A 25,608-nucleotide genomic window follows, 5' to 3' on the forward strand; every position below is an offset into this window, starting at 1 on the left:
AAGACAGAGGTGTTTCTTAGTGTTTTTTAGGCTTTTTCCTGAAACCTATGTGGAAGTGAGGAAATAATGGGCAAAATATCACTTATATCCTTAACCCTTTCCAGGAGATCATCTTGCAGATTGCAGATTTAGTAGCTATATGACCTTTGACAAGTAATTGTGAGTCTGTATCACCGTGGGTGTGTGTCACTTTTCTGTACCTCGGCTTCTTCTGTAAAATCTGGATCAGAGAATGCCCACCACATTGGGTTGCTGTGAGGATTAAATGATATAATATACATATAATTAATATATATGTAATGTACTTAACACAATGCCTGGCATATAGTCAGCACTATGTAAATTTTAGGTATTATTACTATTATGTGTAGTATAGCCATGCAAATATTATGTAATGTACTTAACACAATGTACTTAATGTAATGTACTTAACACAATGCCTGGCATATAGTCAGCACTATGTAAATTTTAGGTATTATTATTATTATGTGTAGTATAGCCATGCAAATATTAACTATTTTAGTAAATATTCTCATTAAATGCCACATACGAGAGGTCTGCAGAAAGTCTCCTGAAGCAGAGGTTATTGTATTTATACACTAACTTGCCCACAACTATGCACATTTTCTAAGGCATTCACAGGTAATTTTCTAATGTGTTCTTGCCTTTATGCATTTGTGCTTTTTTCTTGAATGCCATAATTTAACTTATTTTCTTCATCTTTCTTTCATCAAACCCATTTGGACTTCCTGACGGTAGAGTAAGGGAAAGAGTGAGGGTTAAAACTACCCAATACTCAAAGAGGGGAGAAGGTTCTTCATTTGGGCAGTGCTCTGCCAGCAAAGAGAATCTCCTCACCTTGCGTCTCATCAGGGACAGAAAACATCTCTAATAGGGTGGCAGTGGAAGAAACACACATCACGACCATCTGCCTCTTCACTCGTTTTAAAAATATGTACAGCCAAGCACTGCCCAGTGATGTTGGAGTCAACGACAGATTCTATGTATGACGGTGGTTCCATAAGGTATTTTCACTGTAGTTATTCTATGTTTAGACACACAAATTCTTACTATTGTGTTCTAATTGCCAACAGTACTCAGTAGGGTAACATGCTGTACAGGTCTGTAGCCTAGAAGCAACAGGCTCTACCATATAGCTGGGTGTGTAGTAGGCTGAACCACCTTGGTTTGGGAAAGTACACGCTATGATGTTAGCAGGATGAAATCGCCTAACCAGATATTTCTCAGAGTATCATATCCCCATCATAATGCGACGCGTAACTGTATATTGAACCAGCCTTCTACGACCAAAATATGGTCTGGGCAGAAAAAAAGCTTTGAAGAAGCACAAAGGCAGAGAAGGTGCCCATCCTGGGGAGCCTCGGCAGGGCCCAGTTACCAGCCTTCCAGAGGCCCTGACAGCTGCCCTAACAGAAGCACCAGCCTCGCGGTGCAGGCAGGAACAAGCCTGGCGCGCCAGACAAATCGGCCCCGCCCACTTGCCGCTCTCGGAAAACTGGAACCCTGCCCCTTTGGAGAGGGCGGCGGTGGCGGTGGCGGCGGCGGTGGCGGCGGCGGCGGCGGCGGCGGCGGCGGCTGCGCGGGCCTCGGGTGCGCGGGCACGCGGGACTCCCAGCTGTCAATCAGGCGCGGGCTGAGCTCTACGAGGCGGAGCGGCGGCGGTGGCGGCGGCGATGGGACCCCAGCGAGAGATCTGCAGCTAGGCTGGCTGCACTTGCTCCACGGGTCAGGGGATCGGAGGGGGTAGGTAAAGCCACGCAGAGTCCAGGGGTGGCGGCTTTCTATTCTCCAAATGTCTTTCTCCAGTTCTCCCTCTCCTCCCTTTCTCTTTCCTTCCTCCTTTATGCATAAATGTTCTCTCTCTCCCTCCCTCCCTCATTCATTCACGTTTATTATATGTGCACCAATCTCCACAAAAAACATGCGTATTAAAATCGGTGAAGACATGCAAATTAGGAAGAGGTAGCTCCATGCTTTGGTGGTTTGTGGTTTGCGTTATGTAAGAATTTGAGGCGGGGGGGCGGGGGCCAGGAGGGGCGTACAGCTAAAAACTTAAGAGTTTCCTTTCCATAAGATAAGAAAAGTTGTGTATTAGGAAAGAGTCAAATATACGTATTTAGAGTTTGCAAAGTTGGTTTGATTTATTTTTCAGGCTGAATTGAGCCCCCACTGGCCCTCCCCACTCCTGTGCCACGTCTGAAGATGTTTCAGTGTTTTGGTGTGATCTCAGGACCTACTTTTTGTGTTGTTAGACAGGAACATTAGGGTGGGGGTCAGACAGAGTCTGGAGGCCTCAAAGAAAACAGAGCTGGAATTTAACAGCTAATGTTTGATTGGTTCCTGGCACTGTAACAGAAATGTTTTCAGGACCTTGGAGAGCTCCTTGGGCTCCGCATCAGGCCAGCCTTTGGTGAAGGGCATGTGGGGAATCTTCAGAGAAAATGGAGATGATGACAGATAAAAAGAAGAGAAATGTAATTCAGAGACGCAGAGAGAGACAGGAAAGGAAGAGATACAGATGGGGGTGGAGGGCAGGTGTTGGGGGAGGGAGGAAGAGGAGAATGTAGTGAATTCAGTGACCTATGATTGGCTTGTTTTCGTTTGCTTATCCAGATCCAGGAGGCTAATATAATTTGCTTCTTTCCCCCAAATCTGCCCACACACCACTCACAAAATTTGGGGGAAAGTAAATGGGTCTTGACGATTTGGCTTTGGTCCATATATAGGCTGACCCTAGAAATGCTGAAAACAGTTTATCAGGCCTCAGCTTGGCTTACTCACCTCAAGTCTTCAGGTTCTCCTGCAAACAAATGAGGACCTGTTCATCAGAAAGAATTCTTAATGATCCCTTAAAAAATATGGTCCCAGTTATTATCTTATTTCACATAACTAGAGTAATGTAGGAAACCAACAGCCTTATAGTTGGCAATGGCTTTTTAATCAAATTTTGCATGGGCACCTGCTTTTCTTAGGCAGCTGGAAAGCAAAATGATCATGATAGGAAGCAAACGGATATAGGAGTAAAACTCAGCCTAATAAGTAAATCATCCAAAGAGCCTTACAAAGTGTAAAATGCATGTAAACATATCAGAAAATATAGTGATTATAGGACTCATATATTTTACATTATAAGACCAAGCACCAGAAAATATCAATTCTGAAGTATCTAGGAAGCAAGGAACTTTTTTAAATTTAGAATTTGTAAAATAGAAATGGATCAGTCTATTTGGTATTATTAACAACATGGAATATAGTTATATAAAAATGAGAATAGCACGTGTATAGTGTGTTATAATTTACAAAGCCCTTTTATGTCATCTCATTCACTTTATAAATTATTATGAGAACCCATTGAAAAGTTCTAAAATATAGTTTAGACTTTTGTTTTTTAGAAAGCTATCTCAATTTTTAAACATGAAGTTCTTTGTCAATGCTTTTGTCAACATTAAAATGATTCTTTATAAGTTATATGAATGTCTTATGAAATTTAGATTTTTATCTGGATTACATTCTGCAGAGAGTTTTTCCTAAATAGGATTGAAGAATGTGCCATTAAAAGGAACGATCAAGGAGTAAACCAAAAGAAGAAGAAAAAGAGGACTTCAAAGGTAGGACTCAAACCTTATCACATGTAGATTCATAAGCACCCTGTGTCTGCATGTAGATAAAGAAGAGATTAAAAGAGAATATGGGTACTTCTTTTTCTCATTTTAGCTTTGGATTTTATGTACCTTTCTAAAAAATAAATCTTGAAGAATTAAAGTAAATGATAACAAGTAAGATAATCTTACATGGTTACTCCTTTTTAAAAATTATAAAAGTGGTTACATGTCCACTGACTTTGAAGGTATTTTAATAACTCAATATAAAGCCACAATCTCTACCACTGTTTCAGAAAAATAAAATATCTCTGAAATAATCCATTGGTAGGAACACGGTTCAGGTTTTAAGACCATGCTTATATAATTTCAGAATGCCTGATTTAAAAGTGAAAAAGCTGTTAGCAGGCTTTATTGCCTTCCTGTATCCCCTGTGAGTCTGACCGAATCTTTTAAGGAACTGACCTTTTGGCTTGGTGTTGAATAAGTGGTCTAAATTGTCTATGTGCCTATACTTTGTCTTTTGCAGCACTGGCCCTGTGGAAAAGTGGCTATAATGGGAACCTCAGTCTCATTATCTCAGAATCATTTTATGGGAGAGAAAAGCAGCATGAAAAATTGAATGATATTTCAAAGAAAATAAATAGAACAGGGCCTGTGCCTGGCCTCACAACTGACTCACACATAGCGTCACAGGAAAACACTCATATTTGTTGCCTCTCTTCTCTCAAGGAGACCACGAAGACAAAGAATATAATGCCTGTAATGTTCTTAGAGTTTCATGAGGCATAAAGATTTATTTCTGCTTCAAGGCTATGAACAATTATAACAGAAAATAAAAAGTAACTGCATATATTAGACAGAAATTTAAATTTCCAACACATTGATACTACAGTCTATTGGCACACATAGTGATATCACAATAGCACATGCATGAGCTTGTTTCCCTAATACGGGAATTATTCAAGGAATTCTGAGCATTTGTACTCCCTTTACCTCTTGATGATGCTCATTTTGTTATGTTTATTGCTTCATGAGTGTGTCTCCTTGTAACCCAAGAGTCCATTGAGGGCAGACCTGGCTCCACTCATCTTCATAACTATTATCTATCTCACAGGTGCCTGGCACATAGTGCTTTAAAAACACTGAAGGAAGGGGAGGATGAAAAATGGAGGACTACTCAGGCCTTCAGCCACACCAACCCATGTAGAACTCTGCAGGAAGTTTCGACGTACTGGAGATTAAAGTGGTCAACAGTACAGAAAATGTCCCTGCCCACATGTAGCTTACACTCTATCATGTATATGGTCTATCAGACCATAAGTAAATAAACCACACATAGAATATCAGATAGTAACAAGTGCTAGGAAGAGAAACAAACCTAGACAAGGGGATAGAAAGTAATGGAACACTGATATTTAGATATATTGATTATAGAAAGCCTCTCAGAAGAATTTGGTAGGGAGTGGCAGCATAATTTTTTTCCCTCCTCTGGTCTCTGAGTTATGATAGGTGTGCTGAGTTGGTAAGAACTGAATATTCATTTAATGTATAACAGTGCATGCAATTGAGACAGTTGCTATGGACAGATTATAAAAAGAAGAAATCCATGGATGGATCCTCATTTATCAGCAAGTAGAGCATCCTTCAGAGAGAATAAAAACAACTGTCTCTTCATAGATAACCAAACAATCACACACAAAAGTTGCTTGTGCCCCATCATCATGGCCATGCTGGCAGGGAGGATGCAACAGGCTCCATCAGAGTGTTTACAGAATGAAGACTAATGTGGATTGAATTAAATATAATACTAAAGAGTGTGTTTACTCATCCCCTCTATCCATGTACCTCCTGTGATGTTAAAGCTTTCTGTGAATAAAAAAGGCTCTCTAAAATATGTTCATTAACAACAGTCATAGATTTAACCTTTTTATTGTTGCTACTACAGCTATTGAAATACAGACATCAAAATTCTTATGAAACCTTGATCTTTAAGTAAATAATTAGCCAAAGTAAAAAGCCTTTGCACATAGCTTCTGTTTCTGTCTCAATTCTAGTTTGTTGTATATAGTTTAATAACTGCCCAGTCTTTAAAGTGACTTCATGAAGTGACCTCACATATCTTTTTTTATGATACCAGAAGTGTCCATCAATCAAATAGGATTCCAAATAACTGTAACATGGGGACAAAAAGTTACTGACTTCCCTAGGAGATGTATAACTCTCTGTTGAGATTTTGTAGGTCCAAATCCATCACTCTAACATGTTATATTTTTAAATTCATGTTCTTCCAAGTCATTCTCCTCTAGGAGTGAATTCCATGTAGTTATATGTTTGGGAAGATGTGTGATACCTGTCAGACCCTTGGGGATCCTATTTTAGGCAACATACGTGATACTGAAGTAACTTGTTAAACAACACACAAACATTTAGTCTACCTAGTAGCAAGTAACTAACCTAACTAGTTATATGCCCTTTTTAAAGAGAAGCTGCATACATACTAGTATAAAGTAAGAATTTGAGCTGTCAATGAGGATATGGAAGGAGGTAGGAAATCAGTAAACCTAGTTGTTCATTCAGTAAAAAAAATGATAGAGTCATTCTGTACAGACAAACAAAAAATCCTGAAAAGCTACAACTAGAAGGAATTAGAGATTAATCTGGTCCAACCCTCTTATTTTAAGGATGATGAAACCATAGCCCAGAGAGGCTAATGAGCTTGTCTGGAATCTCCTGACCAGTAAGTTGCAAATCAAAAAATGGCAGTAGAGTCCATTCTCTGCCCTGTGTAGGTAACACAAAACAGACCATGTTCTTGTTCATGTTTTGTGCCCCTGGAGGAGAAAGTAAGGTGCTTTGGAATTCCTTTTCTGGAATGTAGCTAACAGCTAAAATTCCACGGCTTCAAGTAGAGCCTTCAATCACTCAGGCTCAAAAACATTTGTTTTATGACACTTTCTATCTCTTTTATGATTTTACCCATATTGTTTTTAACAAAGTTGGACAACTGGGTCTCATCTTATAAACCAGAAACATTTAACCTAGTGTGCTGGTAGCAAACTGTGCGGGGAATGGCTATAATATATCACACGGTCCTTCTCTGCATCAAAGCTCAATCCTGGGAAAGAACAACTTCAGCATCTAAGGAAACATAACTCTTACTGTTGCTATGAGGGATTTTTTTTATTCCTATCATATCTATTTTTGTCCCTTTTTCATGTTAAAGTCTCTGATGCTTTATAGAAAATCTGAAAATATATATTTAGAGGAGGTGGTTCTGACTATGCAAGTATATGATTCAGTCCATACTCCTGCTTCTTGTGTTAATTGTCATCTTTCATCTGTTCCCTGACTCATGGTGTAACCTTTAGTAGATGATTTTTCTATGCCTCAGTTTCCTAGTTGACAAAGCAGTTAGTAATACCAATCCCATCTCCCCTGGACTGAAATTTGCATTAGAATGCCTTAAAGGAAAATGCCTTTAAAATTATGCCACTTATATACCAATGGTAATAGGCTCTTGTTAATCATCTTCATTGTATAAGCATTAAATAGAAGGTACTGAAGAGATCATCCTAGTGCTTAAAACATTAAAACTAGGTTAATATTCTTTTGATCTGCCAGATTTTGGTACTCTACTCAGGCAAAGAACATTCTAAAAATCTTGACTTTTTATGAAATCATATCTTTCTAAACGTTTTAAAGCAAATGCGTTCGTGTGTGGGGGGGTGCAGGTGTGGGTGTTTATGTGTAGACTCTTGCCTCCCTGCACTCTTTCCCTGGGTGATTTCTCTAGATGGCAGCTATACCTGAAACAGAAAAAAGCACAGGAGCTAACAGTTAGTTGGTTTTAATTGACCAACAGCTAAAAAGATGAGGTTATTGGTCATCATTAATAGCACCATTTTTCTAAGACCAGGACCATGTTTTCCTCCATTTGACTACATTCTTAACCGAAACTCATTTGTAGCTAAGGGCACATATTTGAAGATATTCTAATGGGTTTACTTTGTGCCCACTGCACAAGGATTTGCTGACTATCCCTGGTTCCAACTTTGATTTTAGCCCCATAATTCTATCCAATCAAACTAAGTGGCCACATATAGGCATTTGATGGGACTGTAGATCGATATTTTTCTTTTGTAGATAAACATTACTAGCTGGTTGCTTGATAAGTAATTGGAAACATTTAATATGCCTCTGTTGGCAGGGATTACAGCAGAAGCTCTGAGAAAACCCATCTTAAAAGAAAAATAACCTTCTGTGTTGTTCCTCACTTTGTCACGTATAGACTATGTCCACATAACTAAAACTATCTACAGGATAATTTTTTTTGGAAGAAGTCTGATTTATTTGAAAACACAAAAATAACCACCTTCATTTATATTCAAACAATAGTGTGGCAGCTATATTGTGGACTAAAGAGTTCTTTCAGAATTTTATATTTATTATTTCCACTTTTTAATATTATACTTTAAGTTCTGGGATACATGTGCAGAATGTGCAGGCTTGTTACATAGGTATACATGTGCCATGGTGATGTGTTGCACCCATCAACCCATCACCTAGGTTTTAAGGCCCACATGCATTAGGTATTTGTCCTAATGCTCTCCTTCCCCTTGCTCCCCACCCCCTGACAGGTGTGTGATGTTCCCCTCCCTGTGTCAATGTGTTCTCATCTATCTACAGGATAATTTAAAAATCCAAACACGTATTTCACATTTCCAGCTATACATTTATTTGCTTATATGGAGATCAGAAATTAAGATGATAACTGACAATTCCCTTATTCAACAAAATTACTGTCACTCAGTAATTCTTTTTTTTAACCATGATTAGTAACAAAATCCATATAAATGCCTCTCTCTAAGGGTATCAATTAGGTCAAATAAAGTAGAAATTTCCATTTTAAAAAGGCAGAGCCCCTAACAGCCTGCCCAGGACATAGTTTTATTTAACAGTTCTCTGAGTTCTTACTTACACTAGACACTTCATGGAAAATAATAAAAGGCTGTGTCCACTCTCCACATTATACTCTAGCCACCCACGTGGACAGATGTATCCACAAATAATGGCTAAAATATATGGTGTTAGAGTTAGTGAGGTGTAAATTATTGGCCAAGCCATTTGTGATTAATAAAGCATGAGGCATAAGTTGCTCAGCAGCTTTTTAATAAAACTTCATACAACTTGACAATTAGTTAAAATGTCAGAGGAAGATACATGAGATCGGAAGGCAAAATTTCGAACTAGTTAGAGTAATGTGGTGTGGATTCCACAAGGAAACATAGTTAAAAATCTGAGAGGACAGTTAAAGACAAACTCCATCTTCAGCAAATGAGAATGCCTGCCCAATTCTTTAACATGTAAGTGCAAAGACAACTAGATTCTAAGAGATTAAAGATTTCTTGTCAAGGCAATAAAAATCTCAGCTTCTTTGTTCCCATTTCTTGTGTGCTTCATACTTAAATGTGTACCTAATTTATGTGAGTTGTGCTGTTGTATCTCATTTCATTTATGGAGATGCAGTTCTAGTCATTGAGTGTTTAGGTAATCTTGCATTAAGCAAAAAAGAACAGCTTATAAGAAAGACGGGTTTGTTGTAATGGTTGTTTGTTTGTTTTTTTGAGACAGAGTCTCGCTGTCGCCCAGGCTGGAGTGCAGTGGTGCGATCTCGGCTCACTGCAAGCCCCGCCTCCCGGGTTCACACCATTCTCCTGCCTCAGCCTCCCAAGTAGCTGGGACTACAGGCGCCCACCACCACACCGAGCTAATTGTGTGTGTGTGTGTGTGTGTGTGTGTGTGTGTGTGTGTGTGTTTAGTAGAGACGGGGTTTCACTGTGTTAGCCATGATGGTCTCCATCTCCTCACCTAGTGATCTGCCCTCCTTGGCCTCCCAAAGTGCTGGGATCACAGGCGTGAGCCACCGCTCCCAGCCAAGAAAGACGGGTCTTTAAAAGTACCTTTTCTGTAATGAAAAGAGCATTGTTCAACTAGGCATACATTACTCAGTCTGGTTCTTACCTTTCATATGTCTTTTGATCCTGTGGCCAAAGCCTGTGGCATTAATCCATGTGGATGTTGTCATTCCAGCTGGGAAGGATGAGTTCTTACAGCAACGTCTGTGGGTCCAGGCAGGCACAGGCTGCAGCTGAGGGCGGGTACCAGCGCTATGGAGTCCGGTCCTACCTGCACCAGTTTTATGAGGACTGTACAGCCTCAATCTGGGAGTATGAGGATGATTTCCAGATCCAAAGATCACCTAACAGGTGGAGCTCAGTATTCTGGAAGGTAAGGAAGGAGCATGTGCTTAACTTAGGGAATGGAAAAATTATTGGACATGGTTAATACTGCAGCTGTGGAGGATGGAGAGGTTTAGTACTCGCTGTGTGTGCATCACTCTTGGTGATACTAAATGCATGTTTCTTACATTAGAAAAGAAGAATCTAAACCTTGGGCCAAAGAAAGCCTCTAAACACAGCACAATTATTGATGAGCAGGTTAAACATAAATAGGTGCAATTGCCATATGAATTATTATTATTGCTACTATTAAAAATGTGCCATTAAATTCACTAATTGAAGCCATCCATAGGCAAAACATTACATTCTTTCAGCCTTCCTTACAGGCATGGTAAGTATCATTTGACAAATTGCAACAATTATTAAAAAGAAATCGTTAGGTATTTAGAGGGAGTTAATGATGAAATGTAGTACAGTGGTCAGTATACCAGCTCCACCTCTACCGAGTGTGTGATCATGAGGCTTTCTGACCCCAGCTTCCTCAAATGAAGGAATCTCATTAGACAATGTATTTAGTCCCTCAACAGACAATTAGTGAGCATCTACTCTGTGCCAAGAGGGTTCAAAGTGCTAGAGGTTAAAGTGGTAAACAGGGAAAGAAAAAGTGACTTCCCTCATGGAGCTTACAATCTATCATGGGAAACAGGCTGTAAACAAAGAAACCACATGATAGAATGCTAGGTAGTGATAGTGCTATGGATGACAGGGGGTGATGGAGACTGGTATTAGGATATGCTGATGGTAGAAGGCTTTCAGAGGAGATGCCATCTCAAGGAATACCAGGATGAGTTGAGGGAACAGACCTGACTGAAGGTCATCCTAGACTGGGAAAATAGTAAGTCCAAAAGCTCTGAAATGGGAACAAGTTAACAAGTTTGGTATGTTTGAAAATGATCCAGAGGTCTCCAATCTGGTTGGAGTGGGGTGAGAAAAGGGACAGGCAATGAATTAAGAAAAATAACAAGGCACAGATGATTTATGTACAGCCTTGTACACCATAGTGAGGTCTTGGATTTTTACCTAGAGAGACATGGGAAGCCACTGGAAGAGGCTGATTAATTTAGAGGTTCTTAAAGTACCCAGGCAAAAGATGCTGGTGGCATTAGTGGAGATGGTGAAAAGTAGTCAAATTTAGGTAAAGGTTATGCCTATTAGACATCCGAGCAGTGATCTCTAGTGACAATTTAAATATATCAATCTACAGCTCATAGATTGGGAGTTATTGACACATAGAATCTATACAAGGCACTGGACTTCTGAGATCATCCAGGAAAAGAGTGTGTCCATAACACAATACAGTGTTATGGACATAGAAGAGGGCATTGGGACATTCCAACATTTAGAAACTAAGAAGAGGAAGAGGCTTCAGGGATACTGGGAAGATGAATCTTAGATAATGCCTAAGGTCTTCCTTAATCTTTGTTTCTCCCAAAAGATCCCAGAATTTTTTGACATGGACATTGACATAAACTTGCAATTTATTGGCCATATAGTGTAACAAGAGGCGGTATAGCATAATAATTATAAACATAGATTCTAACCTCAGACTACATGAGCTCAAATCCCAGCTCTTTTCTTTAATCATTCTGTAACCCTGGGCAAATTAATTGGCCTTATGGGGCCTCTAATGGTGATACTTATAGCACCTACCACATAAAAGATATGAGAATTAAATGAGATAATATTTACAAAGAGCTTAACACTGTCTTGGTATGTACTTAATGAGCATTAGCTATATTAGCTACTATTACTGGTTGCTGTATGAAGCTCTGAGTTCTTAAATGGAAAAAAAAGTTGAAATATAGTTAATAAATAAAGTATTAGGTAACACAGTTGTTAACATGGATAATCCAAGACCTGTGTTAATTCAACATCATATTGTTGTCACATACTCTGCATCAGAACCGGTCAAGTCAGCATCCTTGCCCTGTAGAAATCTCACCTCTGATGAATCCTTACTGGCTTTAGCCAATGAAATGCACAGCCAAGCTTGGCACATCTTATATTTACCCAGATATGTGGGTGGTTGTTTCCCTATTTGTCAAAAAAAAAAAAAAAAAGCATTTGCCTGACAGATCTATTGTGCCAAGAGCCTAAAATGCCACTGACACACAGAATATTGTAAGTGTTCATGGAACTCCAAAGCACTGGTTGTTATGTGATTTGTGAAGCTGTAAACCCATCAAATAAAACATAGTTATGGGTTTAAAACAAATAACTCACAGTGAATTACCAACCCCAGAATTCATATTTCATTATTTTCTCCCTTCTATTTTGTACAAACAAGATCCAAAAATATTTATTTACTATTATACTGGAGTCCTAGATGTATATCTTAACCACAAAACACAAGAAGCCTAGTGTCAACCGGACTGACCTAGGAATTCACTGTCTCAGAGACCTCATCTCTATCAAGGGATAAACCAACTGTTCCTGGGTTTCCTCCTAGGGAATATGAGTGAATTCATGCCAGTGGATTTATGAAGTGCTTTGTACCAACACAGGAAAAGGCACTAGCTATGCTCATGTTTCTATTATGATTCTTTTTCGTGTTTTTTTTCTTTCAATCAAATTGCATCTGTAGGTGGTTCAAATTGCTGGCTTCTCCTTTCCCTGCTTCCACTATAGTGTTGCAAGAGTCGTGTTGGCCTCTCACTGGGGGCCGTGCTCACAATGCTTTGATAGGACTCTGCTCTTGAGGCAGCTTTACAGCAGTGGGCAGCGTGGCAAGACTTAATGAGAAAGGAGATTGGAATCAAATGGGTCTGAGTTAGAATCTTTATTGCATGCATCTGCATAACATCTATTTCACAGTACCATTCTTCCTCTCTTTCTTCAAATGTGTAGCTGTCCAACATGCACCAGGCTCGGGGATTCTGATGTGAATAAGATCTTCTTTTTCAGAGGTGAACAAATATTCTTCAAATGTGAAGAAGATATTTTCTTCACCTCTGAATAAGATATAGCCCTTGACCTGAAGGAGTTCGCAGTCAAATAGGGCAGGTGGCCACGTACACAGATTGTTATAATGCAATATGCTAAATGCTCCCCTTAAAGCAGGCACAATACTTACTGGGAGCACAGACGGGCAGGGTGGAGTGGGTATCTGATGCAGCCTAGGGAAGAAATGGCTCCAAGAGGAGGTCACATGTGAGCAAGCAGGAACAGGGCATCCGAGTAGAGAGAAAAGTATTGCAAAAGCTAACAGTCATGGGCGAGTACAGCATGTTCAGGAGACTGCAAAGAGTTCCCTGTGGCTGGGGTAAATGTTCAAAAGTTGAAGAAAAAGAGTAAGGAGTTGAACCTGGGAATGCATACAAGAGCCAGTTCACAGAAGACTCTGAAAGGCCATGTAATACAAATTTCTCCATAACATTTCAGCTTGAATACAATGAGGGGCAAGATACTGAATCTAGGCTTTCCTAGTTGGGATGTCATAATCAGGTATAAACACACACAAACGCACATACACACACATACACAGAGTGCCACACACTTTCTCTGTGCTTCAGAGGTCCTAGGTTGCTGCATGACTGCCTCAGCCACTTCTAATTTATCCCACTGCCTGCAGCTGATGCCATCTATAAAAATCGATGTAACATAGTCCCATCACCCATTGCTGCTGCCCCAAAATCAATCAGGCTATGGTGGAATTTTTTTTGTTGTATCTTTGCCTTTGACCTTGACTAAGGCTGTTGCCACTTGATTGTCCATGCAGCAAACAGCGTCATATGCAGGTGTCAAACCAATGGGAGCAGTCTTCTCACCCCCAGTCATTTCCTTCTCACCTCAGGGTTATCTTCTTGCCTTCTCCTCGACCTCTCTCAGAAACCTGTATCAGCCTACGTCAGAGGTTAATATGTCATGGAGGCATTTGATGGCGATGTGCAGGTGCAAGGCGTGACCGCCTCCTCCACAGCCTTACTAACTGTGAAAGTGACTCCGGTCCCTCTCTTTCCTCTCAAGACCCAGGTTGAGTTCCTCCTATCTGCCCTGACCTCTCCAGTCCCCGCTCCTAAGCTAAGTCAGAGTTTAAACTTTTAAGCTAAGTCCTTGTTTTTTCCTTCAAAGTTTTGCTAGATATTGAGAAGTTGGTTTTATACTAAAGATGAGAGGAGCTGTGGAAGACTCTGCTTTTTAAATCGCAAATAAATATTGTATATATTTGCCATGTACAACATGTTGTTTTGAAATATGTATTGTGGCACGACTACCTCACACTAGCATGTGCATTACCTCACATCCTTTTTTGTGGTAAGAACACTTAAAATCTATTCTTTCAGCAATTTTCAAGAACACAATACAATCTTATGGACTATAGTCACCATGTGGTACAATAGGTCTTTTGAATGTATTCCTCTTAGATGAAATTTTGTATCTTTTAAACAAAATCTTCCCAATCCCCTCTCCCACTCCCTCCCAGTTCCTCTCTACTTCTATGATTTCAACTTTATTAGATTCCACATATAAGGAAGATCATGCGATATTGTCTTTCTGTGCCTGGCTTATTTCACTTGATATAATGTCTTGTGGAAGACTACTAAGAAGAGAAGCCATGTGGTATAATTTCTGTTTATAAAAGATTTCTCAGATTGCCTTTGAAGGATGGAGCAATGGAGATCATCAGGACACTGTTGCAATGATCTAGGCAAGATATAATAATGGCCTGCAACATTAGAGTGGCTGCAGTGGACAAGACAGAAAAGATTCAAGAGATTTTTATGAGATAGAGTGACTAAGATTTAATATCCACCACTATGACTGTGAGGAACAATTTCATGAATGGGTGGATGGGAAGAACACAAATAGAGAAATTGGGAAGGAAGTTGCAGAGCACCATTTTTACTCTTTTGGGTTTGAGGAGTGTTTGGGACATTTTTCTGTAGATTTTCCTGTTGGTTGTCAGAAATATGGTCTAGAGCTCAAGTCAGAGATCCAAGCTGGAGCTGGAGGTTTGGAAGTCATTGGTAACAATGACTGTTGAAACTGTAGCTTCCAATTAAACGCTAAAGAGAACATAGTGAATAAGAATAGGTGGAGGTCAAGGATAGACTCCTGAACCAGACGTGGTGGTGTGTGCCTATAATCCCAGAGGACTCAGGAGCCTGAGGAGGGAGGATTGCTTCAGGCCAAGAGTTCAAGGCTGCAATGAGCCATGATTGCACCATTGCACTCCAGCCTGAATGACAGAGAGTGACCCTGTCTCTAAAAAAGGTGGGGAAGGGAATCCTGGGGAACACCGATAATTTACGAAAAACATCCAGCAAAGCAGGTTGAGAGTGAGTTGTTTGGAGCAGAGATACACAGAGGACACAGTGTGTCAGAGATAACCACGGGGAAGGGTTTCACGAAAGTATAAGTGTTTAATATCAATGAACGTAGAATATTTAAGTGAGCCTAAAGAAGAAATTAGATTTGACATTAGATTTGACAATTAAGAGGTCCTTTGTAACCTCGGAGAAGCAGGTTTAAGGAAATCATGGAGGACTAAGCGTGGCTGTCAAGGGTAGAAAGGACATTGAGGAGTAGGAAGAGAGGGACGCAGAGCTGGGGGAATTGCTTTCGAAGATGGAGGCAGTTGAATGTGTTTATGCGCTGGAAGAAGGAATCTCTGTTAGGTGGAAGAGCTGATGTGATTTCACTGCCCAGGTGAAAGGGTCTAAGAAGATTGTGAGGTCAGGCTATGGAAGGACCTCGATCATCGCCAGGCGTCGGTTCTTGCTTCATAAAGCTCAGTGTCAAGCTGAGGCAAGCAGGGACAGATGAGCTAGAGTCTGCCACTGCTGCTGGCAGACATCACCGCTCATAGCTCAGGAGAGGTCAGCACAGCCCTCAGGGCTGATGCAGAAGAAAAAGCCCATCTTCGCCCTTGATGAGCTTCCCCTAAATAACCTCTAACCCAGATGGCACCTTGCACATGCAGCTCCATCCAGCATTCCCCGCACGCCAGGCTGTTCTTCCCAGCCATGCAGGTTCGCGCTTCCAACAGTCATTCCTGCCTCCTCTCTGCCAGAACAGCTGCGCCGCGACTGCTGCCAGCTCTGTCTATTGGAGTAAACTGCATTTTCAGGCCTCATCAGCTCACTGGGAAACAATGAAAGGATGTTGGTCAAAATAACAGCAGTCTCTGGCCTGTAGCCCCTACCAGCAGAATTTCTGGCATATAAATAAGTTCTCTTTCCTTTCCAATTTTCCTTTCCAGCAGCAGGAACTGGGTTTTCACACATCCTCCCACAGCCAAGAGTGGAATCGGAAGTTACAGCACAAAAACTGTCCTCGCTGCTGTTTCGGGAGTTTGTCACCACCTGGAGAGGCCCTTCTCTGTCACCGTTGGGATTGGGCTTACCACCCTAAGGCCCCAGGCCGCTCTGCTGAGCCTGGAGAACGACCCTTCCAAAGCATTCCAACTCTTCTGTGTGGCCCTAAACAAGGCTGCTTTGCTTCCTCAGAAATTTAAACAACCTCTGCATTGCAATTTTGTGACTCTTTCCTTTGGGAGCCCTCTTTCTGTTAGACCTGGGACCAATTCAACTTAGAACTGTGTCCAGAGATAATTTTTATGATACTGTATGGAATCGCTCCCTCAATTTTTATCCTTTCCAGTACTCAGCATGGTACCAAGACTAAGCTGATGAGTCCCAACTGCTCTCCTCACCTCCCATATCCTACTCATGACAGACTCCTTCGTACCTATCATCCCACGCTCTCCCTCCCATGCTTTAACATGTCTGGAATTCCCCAATGGGTGTATCTCACGGAGATTCTCATTGAAGACTGGCACTGACAGCACCTTCAGAAGCCTTGAAGTCAGCTGTTCACTGTGTTGTCTTCCCCACTACAGAGGGCGAGCCTCTCTCTGATTCTCTCATGTCAATAGAAAAGGGGAGAAGGCTCAGAAAGGCCAGCCACGTTCCAGTTCTTCAAGTGAACAGGAATTCTGCCATCTGAAAGCCATGGTTTGCCTTTTAGCTTCTGAGTGATAGTCCAGGAGTGGATTTTCATCTAAACCACTGCTCAGCTGAGGAGCAGACTGCTCTGAGAATCAATCACCTGGCTCTGTGTTCAGCAGTCTCGTGGTTTAAGTTAGGCAGGCAGGACGGTTTATTGAGTATCAGGCTGGAATAAGAGCTGTGGAGAGGCAAGACAGACACACACTGGTCTCACTTGCTCTTCAGAATCTCAGAAACTAAGATAACTTTCGGCCACCCTCAATTTTTGAGAATTAATGCCATTCTTCAGCAGGGAGGTAGTTTAGTGACATAGGAAGCATGTCACCTTGGATAGTTAAATCAGTTTTGCTTGTACATTCAAAATTTTCTGATATGCGTCATTTTCTAAAAGTTATAAATAATGGTTAGTCTTGGAAAGTAAATGTACTTGCCACCATTTTTAGAAAAACGTAGAAAGCAATCCAAAATGTTATATTTTACAGCCCAATTTTTCCTGTAGTACTTACGTCTTATATAGAACAGCTTTTTTTTTTTTTTCCAGAAGACATCCTATTGACTCTTTTTCAGTTTCCTTACAATATGAGATACTGGAAATGTGTTCATATACGGTGGCTAAAACTCCTTTGAGGTTCAAATAAAAACAATAGAAAGAAATATACAAAATAGTAATGGCGAAGTATTATGGGCAGAAGAAAAGTAAAGGGTAGCAGGAATCACACAGATCTAGGTTAGTACTAGTCACACCACCTGCTATTTTTGGGACCATCAACTATGCTTTTTTTTCCTCTTTTTTTCCCGAGACAGAGTCTCGCTTTCGTTGCCCAGGCTGGAGTATAACGGTGTGATCTCGGCTCACTGCAACCTCCACCCACCCCAGGTTCAAGTGATTCCCCCGCCTCAGACTCCCGAGTAGCTGGGATTACAGGCTTGCGCCTGCATGCCCAGCTAATTTTGTATTTTTAGTAGAGACGGGGTTTGACCATGTTGGTCAGGCTGGTCTTGTGTCCGGAAGTGGTTCCTCCCAGTGAATTTTTGGTCTCTCTGACTTCAAGAATGAGTCCACAGACCCTGGCAGTGAGTGTTAACAGCTCATAAAGGTAGTGTGGACCCAAAGAGTGATCAGCAGCAAAGTATACTGTGAAAAGCGAAAGAACAAAGCCTCCACAGGGTGGAAAGGAACCAGAGCAGGTTGCGGCTACTGGCACAGGGGCCAGCTTTTATATCCTTATTTGGCCCCGCCCACATCCTGCTGATTGGTCCATTTTACACAGCACTGATTGGTCCACTTTACAGAATGCTGATTGGTCCATTTTTACAGAGTGTGGATTGGTGCATTTACAAACCTTTAGCTAGACACAGAGCGCTGATTGGTGTGTTTTTTACAGAGTGCTGATTGGTGAGTTTACAAACCTTTAGCAAGACACAGAGTGCTGATTGGTGTGTTTTTACAGCGTGCTGATTGTTCAGTTTACAAACCTTTAGCTAGACACAGAGCGCTGATTGGTGTGTTTACAATCCTTTAGCTAGACAGAAAAGTTCTCCAAGTCCCCACCCGACCCAGAAGCCCAGCGGGCTTCACCTCTCAGTCTCAAACTCCTGACCTCAGATGATCCACCCACCTTGGCCTCCCAAAGTGCTAAGATTACAGGCATGAGCCACCATGCCCAGCTAAACTATTCTTCTTTAACCTTGTAATCCTCAGTTTCTTATAGGTGAAATGGGAATAAAAATACCTACTTCTCATAGGATGCTTGTGAGGATTAAATGAAAAACACATCTAGCATTAGCCCAGGTCATAATAGATGTTCAATAATACCAGTTATCCTTTTCCCCTTTTTGCTAGGGTGATAGATCTGTGGATACGTTTTCCTTCTATTAGCCAAGCCTCCTTTATTAGTGTATTATCTCAAAAATTTAAATGTTAAAGATTAAATTATGTTATGTATCTGGTTATTTTCCTAACCTTGTTATTCTAACTAAAAGAATTAAGAACAGGAGGAAAGGAAAAATTACTTTAAAAAGTAATGGTGTTAGCTATTCCTTATTCCAAGTGCTGAGCGATTTTAATACTGTTACCAATGTAGCATAACAATTTTTCAAGGGGTGTCTTTCCAAATAAGAATAGCTACTTATTACGATTTATAATTTTGCCAGATACAACGTATAATTTTGCCAGATACAAGGCTAAGTGCTTTTATGCATAGTCTCATTTAGTCCTCACAAGTCCTCTATGAGGTAGGTATTATGAGCATTTGTCATTTTATAGATGGGAAAATTAATGACAATAGCTTTTAAGTAACTTTCCTTCTATGATTCAAGTGCTAGGTGGTGGTGGTAGAATCCAAGCATGAGTCTATTTATTCCAAACCTGTGAGCATTGACCACCAAATGGTACATCATTTCCATCTTTAGTATGTTACATTTCATTAGAACTTGAGCTAATGCAGTTTAACCTCCATCTGCTATTCTGAACACTTCCTAGCACCTGCACAAGTACACCCCAAATAGCTACATGTGAGAGGAGAAAAAACACTCTCCTGGGGATCAGCTCTGTGCCTTCTAACCCTGCCTCTGCAGCTTGCTAGCTGTCCATCTTTGGTCCATGACTTACCCTCTCTGAGGCTACATTTCTTTACCTGTAAACTGGCAATTAAGGTTCCTTCTCTGCTTACTTGGAAAAGAGGTGAGTAGTTACAAAGACTGTCCATGTCCTCCAGCCAAAACCACCAGGAACACACCCATATGTTGAACAAGTTGGATGTATTACTCATTACAGTGAGAAAGAATGTCACCATAGGGGACTGTGGGGCATTGCAGTATGAGAATGTGAAAAGGAAGTATAATATTATAGGTTGTGGGTTCTGGTTGGGTGATTTTGCGGAGGGTCTAATGAAGCAAGAGTTCACTCTGGATTGTTAGGGACAATTCTATGATTGGATATCTTAATAAATTTTATGTATAGAGAGGACAGATTAGAGTGAGACTAAAGTCATCATAATTAAAGAAGTAGCTGTCATTCATATTAGCCAGGAGCGGGGGTCATGTGGTATTTTGTGGTTTTTACAAGGACCTTGTTTTTGTCTGTGCTTAGACAAAGTTATGAAGGGCCACTGTTTAGTCTCACTTCATCAAGGTCACAGAATGAGCATGTGTTAATGTTCTGTGAGATGGTGCCTGGCGGAACAGCATGGCCTTGCTGTGAGCTCCTAGCCAGCGTCTAACAATGTCGAGGCCTAAGGGACAGAGTAAGGCCAGCTCCTGGATATCAGGGCTACTTTTCTGTTCCTCAAGACCAAGTGAGACAATGTAAGCAAAAGAAGCAAAAGAAGGTTTTGTCAACGGCAAAACATTGTACAAATTTAAAATAAAAGATATTTATATATATATTTATATATTACATATCTAGTTTTAGATATATGATATAATATATATATCTTTAGATATATGATATAATATATATATCTTTAGATATATGATATAATATATATATCTTTAGATATATGATACAATATATATATCTTTAGATATATGATATAATATATATATCTTTAGATATATGATATAATATATATATCTTTAGATATATGATATAATATATATCTTTAGATATGTTATATACTATATATATCTTTAGATATATAATATATAAGATATACATCTTTAGATATATAAGATATATATCTTTAGATATATAAGATATATATAAGATTATATATATATATATCTCAAGGCTGAGTACTGGAGTTTTTGGTTGGCATTAAAATTAGAAAGATCATCTTTCACCTTTTTCAACAGAAAATTAAGTGTTTCCTGCAAATTTGGGGTAACTGGGAATATTCACTTCTCTCAAGAAACAAGACAAGTGCTGCCCTTGAGGGTTCAGGGGCAAGCCGAAGCACCTTCCTCACTCTATCTTGCTTCTGTCATTATCTGCCTCTAGGTCGGACTCATCTCAGGTACAGTCTTTGTGATCCTCGGATTGACTGTTCTGGCAGTGGGCTTTCTTGTGCCCCCCAAAATCGAAGCATTTGGCGAAGCCGATTTTGTGGTGGTCGACACGCATGCTGTCCAGTTTAACAGTGCTCTGGACATGTACAAGCTGGCAGGAGCCGTTCTCTTCTGCATTGGAGGCACGTCCATGGCAGGGTGCCTGCTGATGTCGGTGTTTGTAAAGAGCTACTCCAAAGAAGAAAAATTCCTCCAGCAGAAGTTTAAAGAACGAATCGCAGACATCAAAGCCCACACCCAGCCGGTTACAAAAGCTCCAGGGCCAGGGGAAACAAAGATTCCAGTCACTTTGTCCAGGGTTCAAAATGTCCAGCCTCTCTTGGCAACCTGAAACCTTTCCCACTCCAGTTCTTCTTGTCTGATTTATGCCTGTGGTTAAAAGGAGCAGGCCAGTTTTCGAGATAAAGAAGATTTGGCGTTGACTGCCCCAGGGCTGTGTTCAGCTGTGGGCAGTATAGTGGGTGGACTCACACTTGCTCAGTTCAGGCAGCTCTGCTGGAGGTCGGTGCCATGCCTAAGCCTGTGCACATGCATCCAGCTGCTTAAGACGGGTGCTTCCTTGTACCCGGCCACCAGAAGCCCCCTGGAACTCCTCTTTCATAGATCGTGACTTTGTGTTATTTTCCGTGTTATTTGAAAGTGCCGAACAGTTTAGACCAGCTCACCAATGGCCAATGTGGTCTATTTTATTTTCTAATATTGGTTTATCTAATCTTTTCTGCGTGGTGCTGTCTTCCATTCCTGTCTCACTATGTGTAAGATTTTGTCATATGTGTTCATAGAAACATGGAGTTCTCTGATTTTGATCCGAACATGAGTTTTTTAACTATATCTTGACATGAGGTTCCTGACATTGGATACAAAGTTATCAGCATTCACAAATCTTTTTGTTTTTTCCATTTTTTTTCCCCCTTTGAGATGAAGTGCTGTTCTTTTGCCTAGGTTGGAGTACAGTGGTGAAATCATAGCGCACTGCAGCCTTGAACTCCTGGGCTCAAGCGATCCTCCCACCTCAGCCTCCCAAGTAGCTGGGACTACAGGCACCTGCCACCACCCCCAGTTAATATTTTTTTTAGTTTTTTTTTGGAGGCAGGATCTTGCTATCCAATTTTTTTAAAAAAAGCTAAAATTGCCGACTTTAGAATCTTGACAAAAAATTAATTTTAGGAGAGTCTATTTATGCAGTGTTCAAAAGTACTGAATTAGAAACCAGGAAATTTTAGTTCCCTCTACTACCTGTGTGATCTTGGGGAAATTATTTAACCTCTCAGTCCTAATTTTCCCCTTCTGTATAATGGGAGTCCTGAATCACAATATGTCTGGGCTCTCATTACTCAAACATCTGAGATTCCATTTTTGCCATTTGTCGTCGAGTCTCTCCCCAACAGATGTTTGTGATGTTTTTGTGGCTGTCACCATGGTAGGATTCTTTCAGAATTAGACTCCTGGAAAGTCACTGAGTCAGCAGACTTCACACCATCTACCCTTAAATATCCAACCCCAGCAATTTATACAATGCTGTCATATTTTTATAAAAACAAAAGTAAGCCATCCTCAAATAAGGAACCCTTTGGTAGATATTAACCTTAAAAAGGGTTTTCATTCTCAAACAAGATGCTTTGTTCTCCAACAAGATGTTCATCTCATCACTTGCACTTTTATTTTAATGTATGGATTGAGATTAGACTGAGAAAAATGGAAAACGTGACCTTGGTATTTTCTTAAAATTGTGCCACCTTAGAGCGCCCCCCGCCTTTTTTTTTCTTCCTTCTCTGGATAAATAAAATATGTGAACAAGTGGAACCTGAATTGCATTGTCATTCCTTCAGTGTGGTTATTTTCTCTCCAACATGTAATTTTCCATTCTGAGACTGAATAAGCTCTGATGTTTCCCCGGCTAAATGGAAGAATAAATGAAGCAATTAGTACTCTTTGTGCACAGTGTTTATTTTGCACAGTCCAGCATAAAACACAGGGCAAATCAGTATCCTCAGCAAGGATCATTGGCCAGATTTTGGAGAAATCGTTCCAGTTTCCTCAGGTTCTCTGTCTTCCTGTGGAAATACCATTTTAATTGTATTTTTTAAAGACTTATGCAAGCCCCCAAGCATCTGTTCAAGGCAACATTGTTTGAAGCTTTCCATGCTTGCTTCTGTCTTGCGTACCAATGAATCTCTGAGTACAAGACTTGACTTGTAAAAGCCTCCAGAATGAAAAATGATGGCTGGTGGGAACTTCTAGGTACAGACATAACAGCAACTATTTAAAAAGCAGCTCTCTTCCTCAGATGAAGGCCTAAAAGAAGCCGAGGTGGATAAAGTAGGAGCTGGGTTTGAAAACAATTCAGCATGCCCTGTCTTTCCTGTTCAGTCCAGTCTTCATGGAAGTGGGTAGTTGTAAGGACCCTCCCAGCCCACAAGGCAAGGATTGGGAGTTATTGTGGTAGAGCAGAGAAAGGTGGCTGAATCGGATTAGGAAATACAGTTTGATCTTTGGAAAGAACGTAGGCCGTATATAATCAGAGGCTGGGAAGCAGTGGAGTACGCATTTTTTAAAGATATTTTCTGGCCTGGGTTGGGAAGACATCTCAATTGTATGACAAACAAGAATGACCTTAGAGCCTTGATCCCAGCCTCACTGCTTGCACTAAACCAGTCCTTCCCTTCAGTATTGAAACTTCTAAAACAAAGGGAAACCACATACCTAGAGTGCTCAGATGGCAACTGGAGAAACTTAGAAATGGTTTATGGCCCAGAGGTCAGGTACATACAGGCACTTGGATAGAAACCTTAGATAATATGGGCCCACCCCAGGCAGACGTTTCCCCACCCCTTTGTCAACATTCATCGGCATTTGCTTAGGGACTTCCAGTGATCCCACACCTACTGTCCCACAGGTGAGCTGCTATATCTGATAATGACTCTGTGTGGTTAGAAAACCCATCCCCCCATGTCTTTCCAAACTCTGCGTTGCTAAACCTTCCACACATTGGATAAGATTTCATAATTCAAAGTCACCTTGAAATCTAATCCTCTTACATATGACCAATGAGCTCTTGCTTTCAATCTTATCACCTCCCTGTTTGTCTTCTTCAGAGAGATATTTCTGTAAGTTCTTAATGTTCCCAACTTAGTTCATGCCACCTATTAAAAGGTGTCCCCAGAGGTTTTAGAAATTATATATGTTAGAGATTCCCTAACTCCATTAATAGTGTTACTATGTGAACAGGACCTCAAGCCAGAATACAATAACAGAGGGCTGTGTAAGCAGCTCCTTTGTGGGCTCTCAAGGCCTCCTGGGATCTGTCCAGCTCCTTTCTGGTTTTATTATGGTTTTATTCTAGTCATATGCAACCAGTCTCCCCTCTCTAAATGTGCCTGCACTTTCACGCCTCTATGCCTTCACTCACAATGCTTATTTTCCCAAAAATAACCACCTGCCTATTCTCTGGTTATGAACTCATCACTCAAGGCCACATCAAGAAATAGCAGCAATAATAATAATAACTAACATGTATTGCATAGGAGAGATCATTGAAGCCTTTTATATGTATCAATTCATTTAATTTTCAAAAACCCTATGAGGTCAGGACTAATATCATATACCCATTTTACAGGAAATGAAATAGGCAAAGAGAGCATAACTCATCCAAGGATAACCAGTAACTGACATACGCAAGATTTAAATTCAAGCAGCCTGGCTCCAGAGGCTCTATGTTCCACCAATATGCCAATATGTTCTTCTGCCTCTAGTAATGCCACCTTTTCTCTGCAGGTTCTCCTTGATATCTCTCTCTCTCTCTCTCTCTCTCTCTCTCACACACACACACACACACACACACACACTCAGACTTAATGTCTCTTCCTCAATAAATTCAGCACTTTGTACAAACACATTCTATCCCACTTATCCCTCTTTATTATAGTGATTTGTTTACACATCTGTTCCTTCCATTAGAAGCTGACTATTAGCTGCTTGGGTACAGAGAGCATATCTTAATAAGTGGTGAACCCTCAGAATCAAATACATAAAAGCTATGTGTTACTATTATATGGTTATTTAAAACAATTATTGCATTTTTATTCAGAGCCAAGAAATGTGCTGGCACTATAAAGGGATGATGAATAGGGGCACTAATGGTTTTGCATATCGTGTGTGTGTGTGTGTGTGTGTAAGAAAAAAAATGTATTTTCTAGGGAGGACTAAGCCTAGAGTATGAATATGGGTTCCCCGAAGCAAAGCTTCCTTCAATATAACATTTGAGTGGGAGAAACCCAGTCTGATGACTAGCTCACCATTTCTATATCTAAAAGCAAAATCTTCCAGCCAGTGAGTCTTGCCCACTGACACAGAGCTACCAGTCATACTTCTCATTCCAGCAAGAGACCGATGGAACAGCTAAACCCACCTAGTCAAGAGCAGAGTGAATTGTTTCCAGCAGTCCTGAATAAACAACCTGGTCTTTCATCCTTACATATGAAAGTACAACCTGAGTCATCAGACATCTGTGGAAAACGAGCACGTTGAAGGAGGTGGTACATACACAGGGAATAATAGACTCAGTGGGAAACATAAGGACTTCAGAAACCACAGAACTCTAAAAAGAATCTAATCAGTCTTCAAGAAGAAATTAAAGCCATAAGATAAAAACAAAATACTATGAAAAAGAACATCAAGTAGTTCAAAATAACAAATAACTAAAAGAATAAGTTGAAAGCATTTCTTGGA

General features: G+C 40.5%; 1 protein-coding gene across 1 annotated transcript; it reads left to right on the plus strand.

Annotated features, from left to right (window-relative positions):
- Nucleotides 1-1,647: 1,647 nt before the first annotated feature.
- On the plus strand, nucleotides 1,648-22,683 carry NRSN1 (neurensin 1; the record flags this gene model as incomplete). Its single annotated transcript, NM_001133395.1, is given in 4 exon segments — nucleotides 1,648-1,764; nucleotides 3,539-3,629; nucleotides 9,714-9,911; nucleotides 20,813-22,683. Coding segments are annotated over 2 exon segments (588 nt in total). The 3' UTR covers nucleotides 21,212-22,683.
- Nucleotides 22,684-25,608: the final 2,925 nt, after the last annotated feature.

This window comes from Pongo abelii, chromosome 5 (genome assembly GCF_028885655.2).
Source record: "Pongo abelii isolate AG06213 chromosome 5, NHGRI_mPonAbe1-v2.0_pri, whole genome shotgun sequence".
Taxonomy (NCBI): Eukaryota; Metazoa; Chordata; class Mammalia; order Primates; family Hominidae; genus Pongo; species Pongo abelii.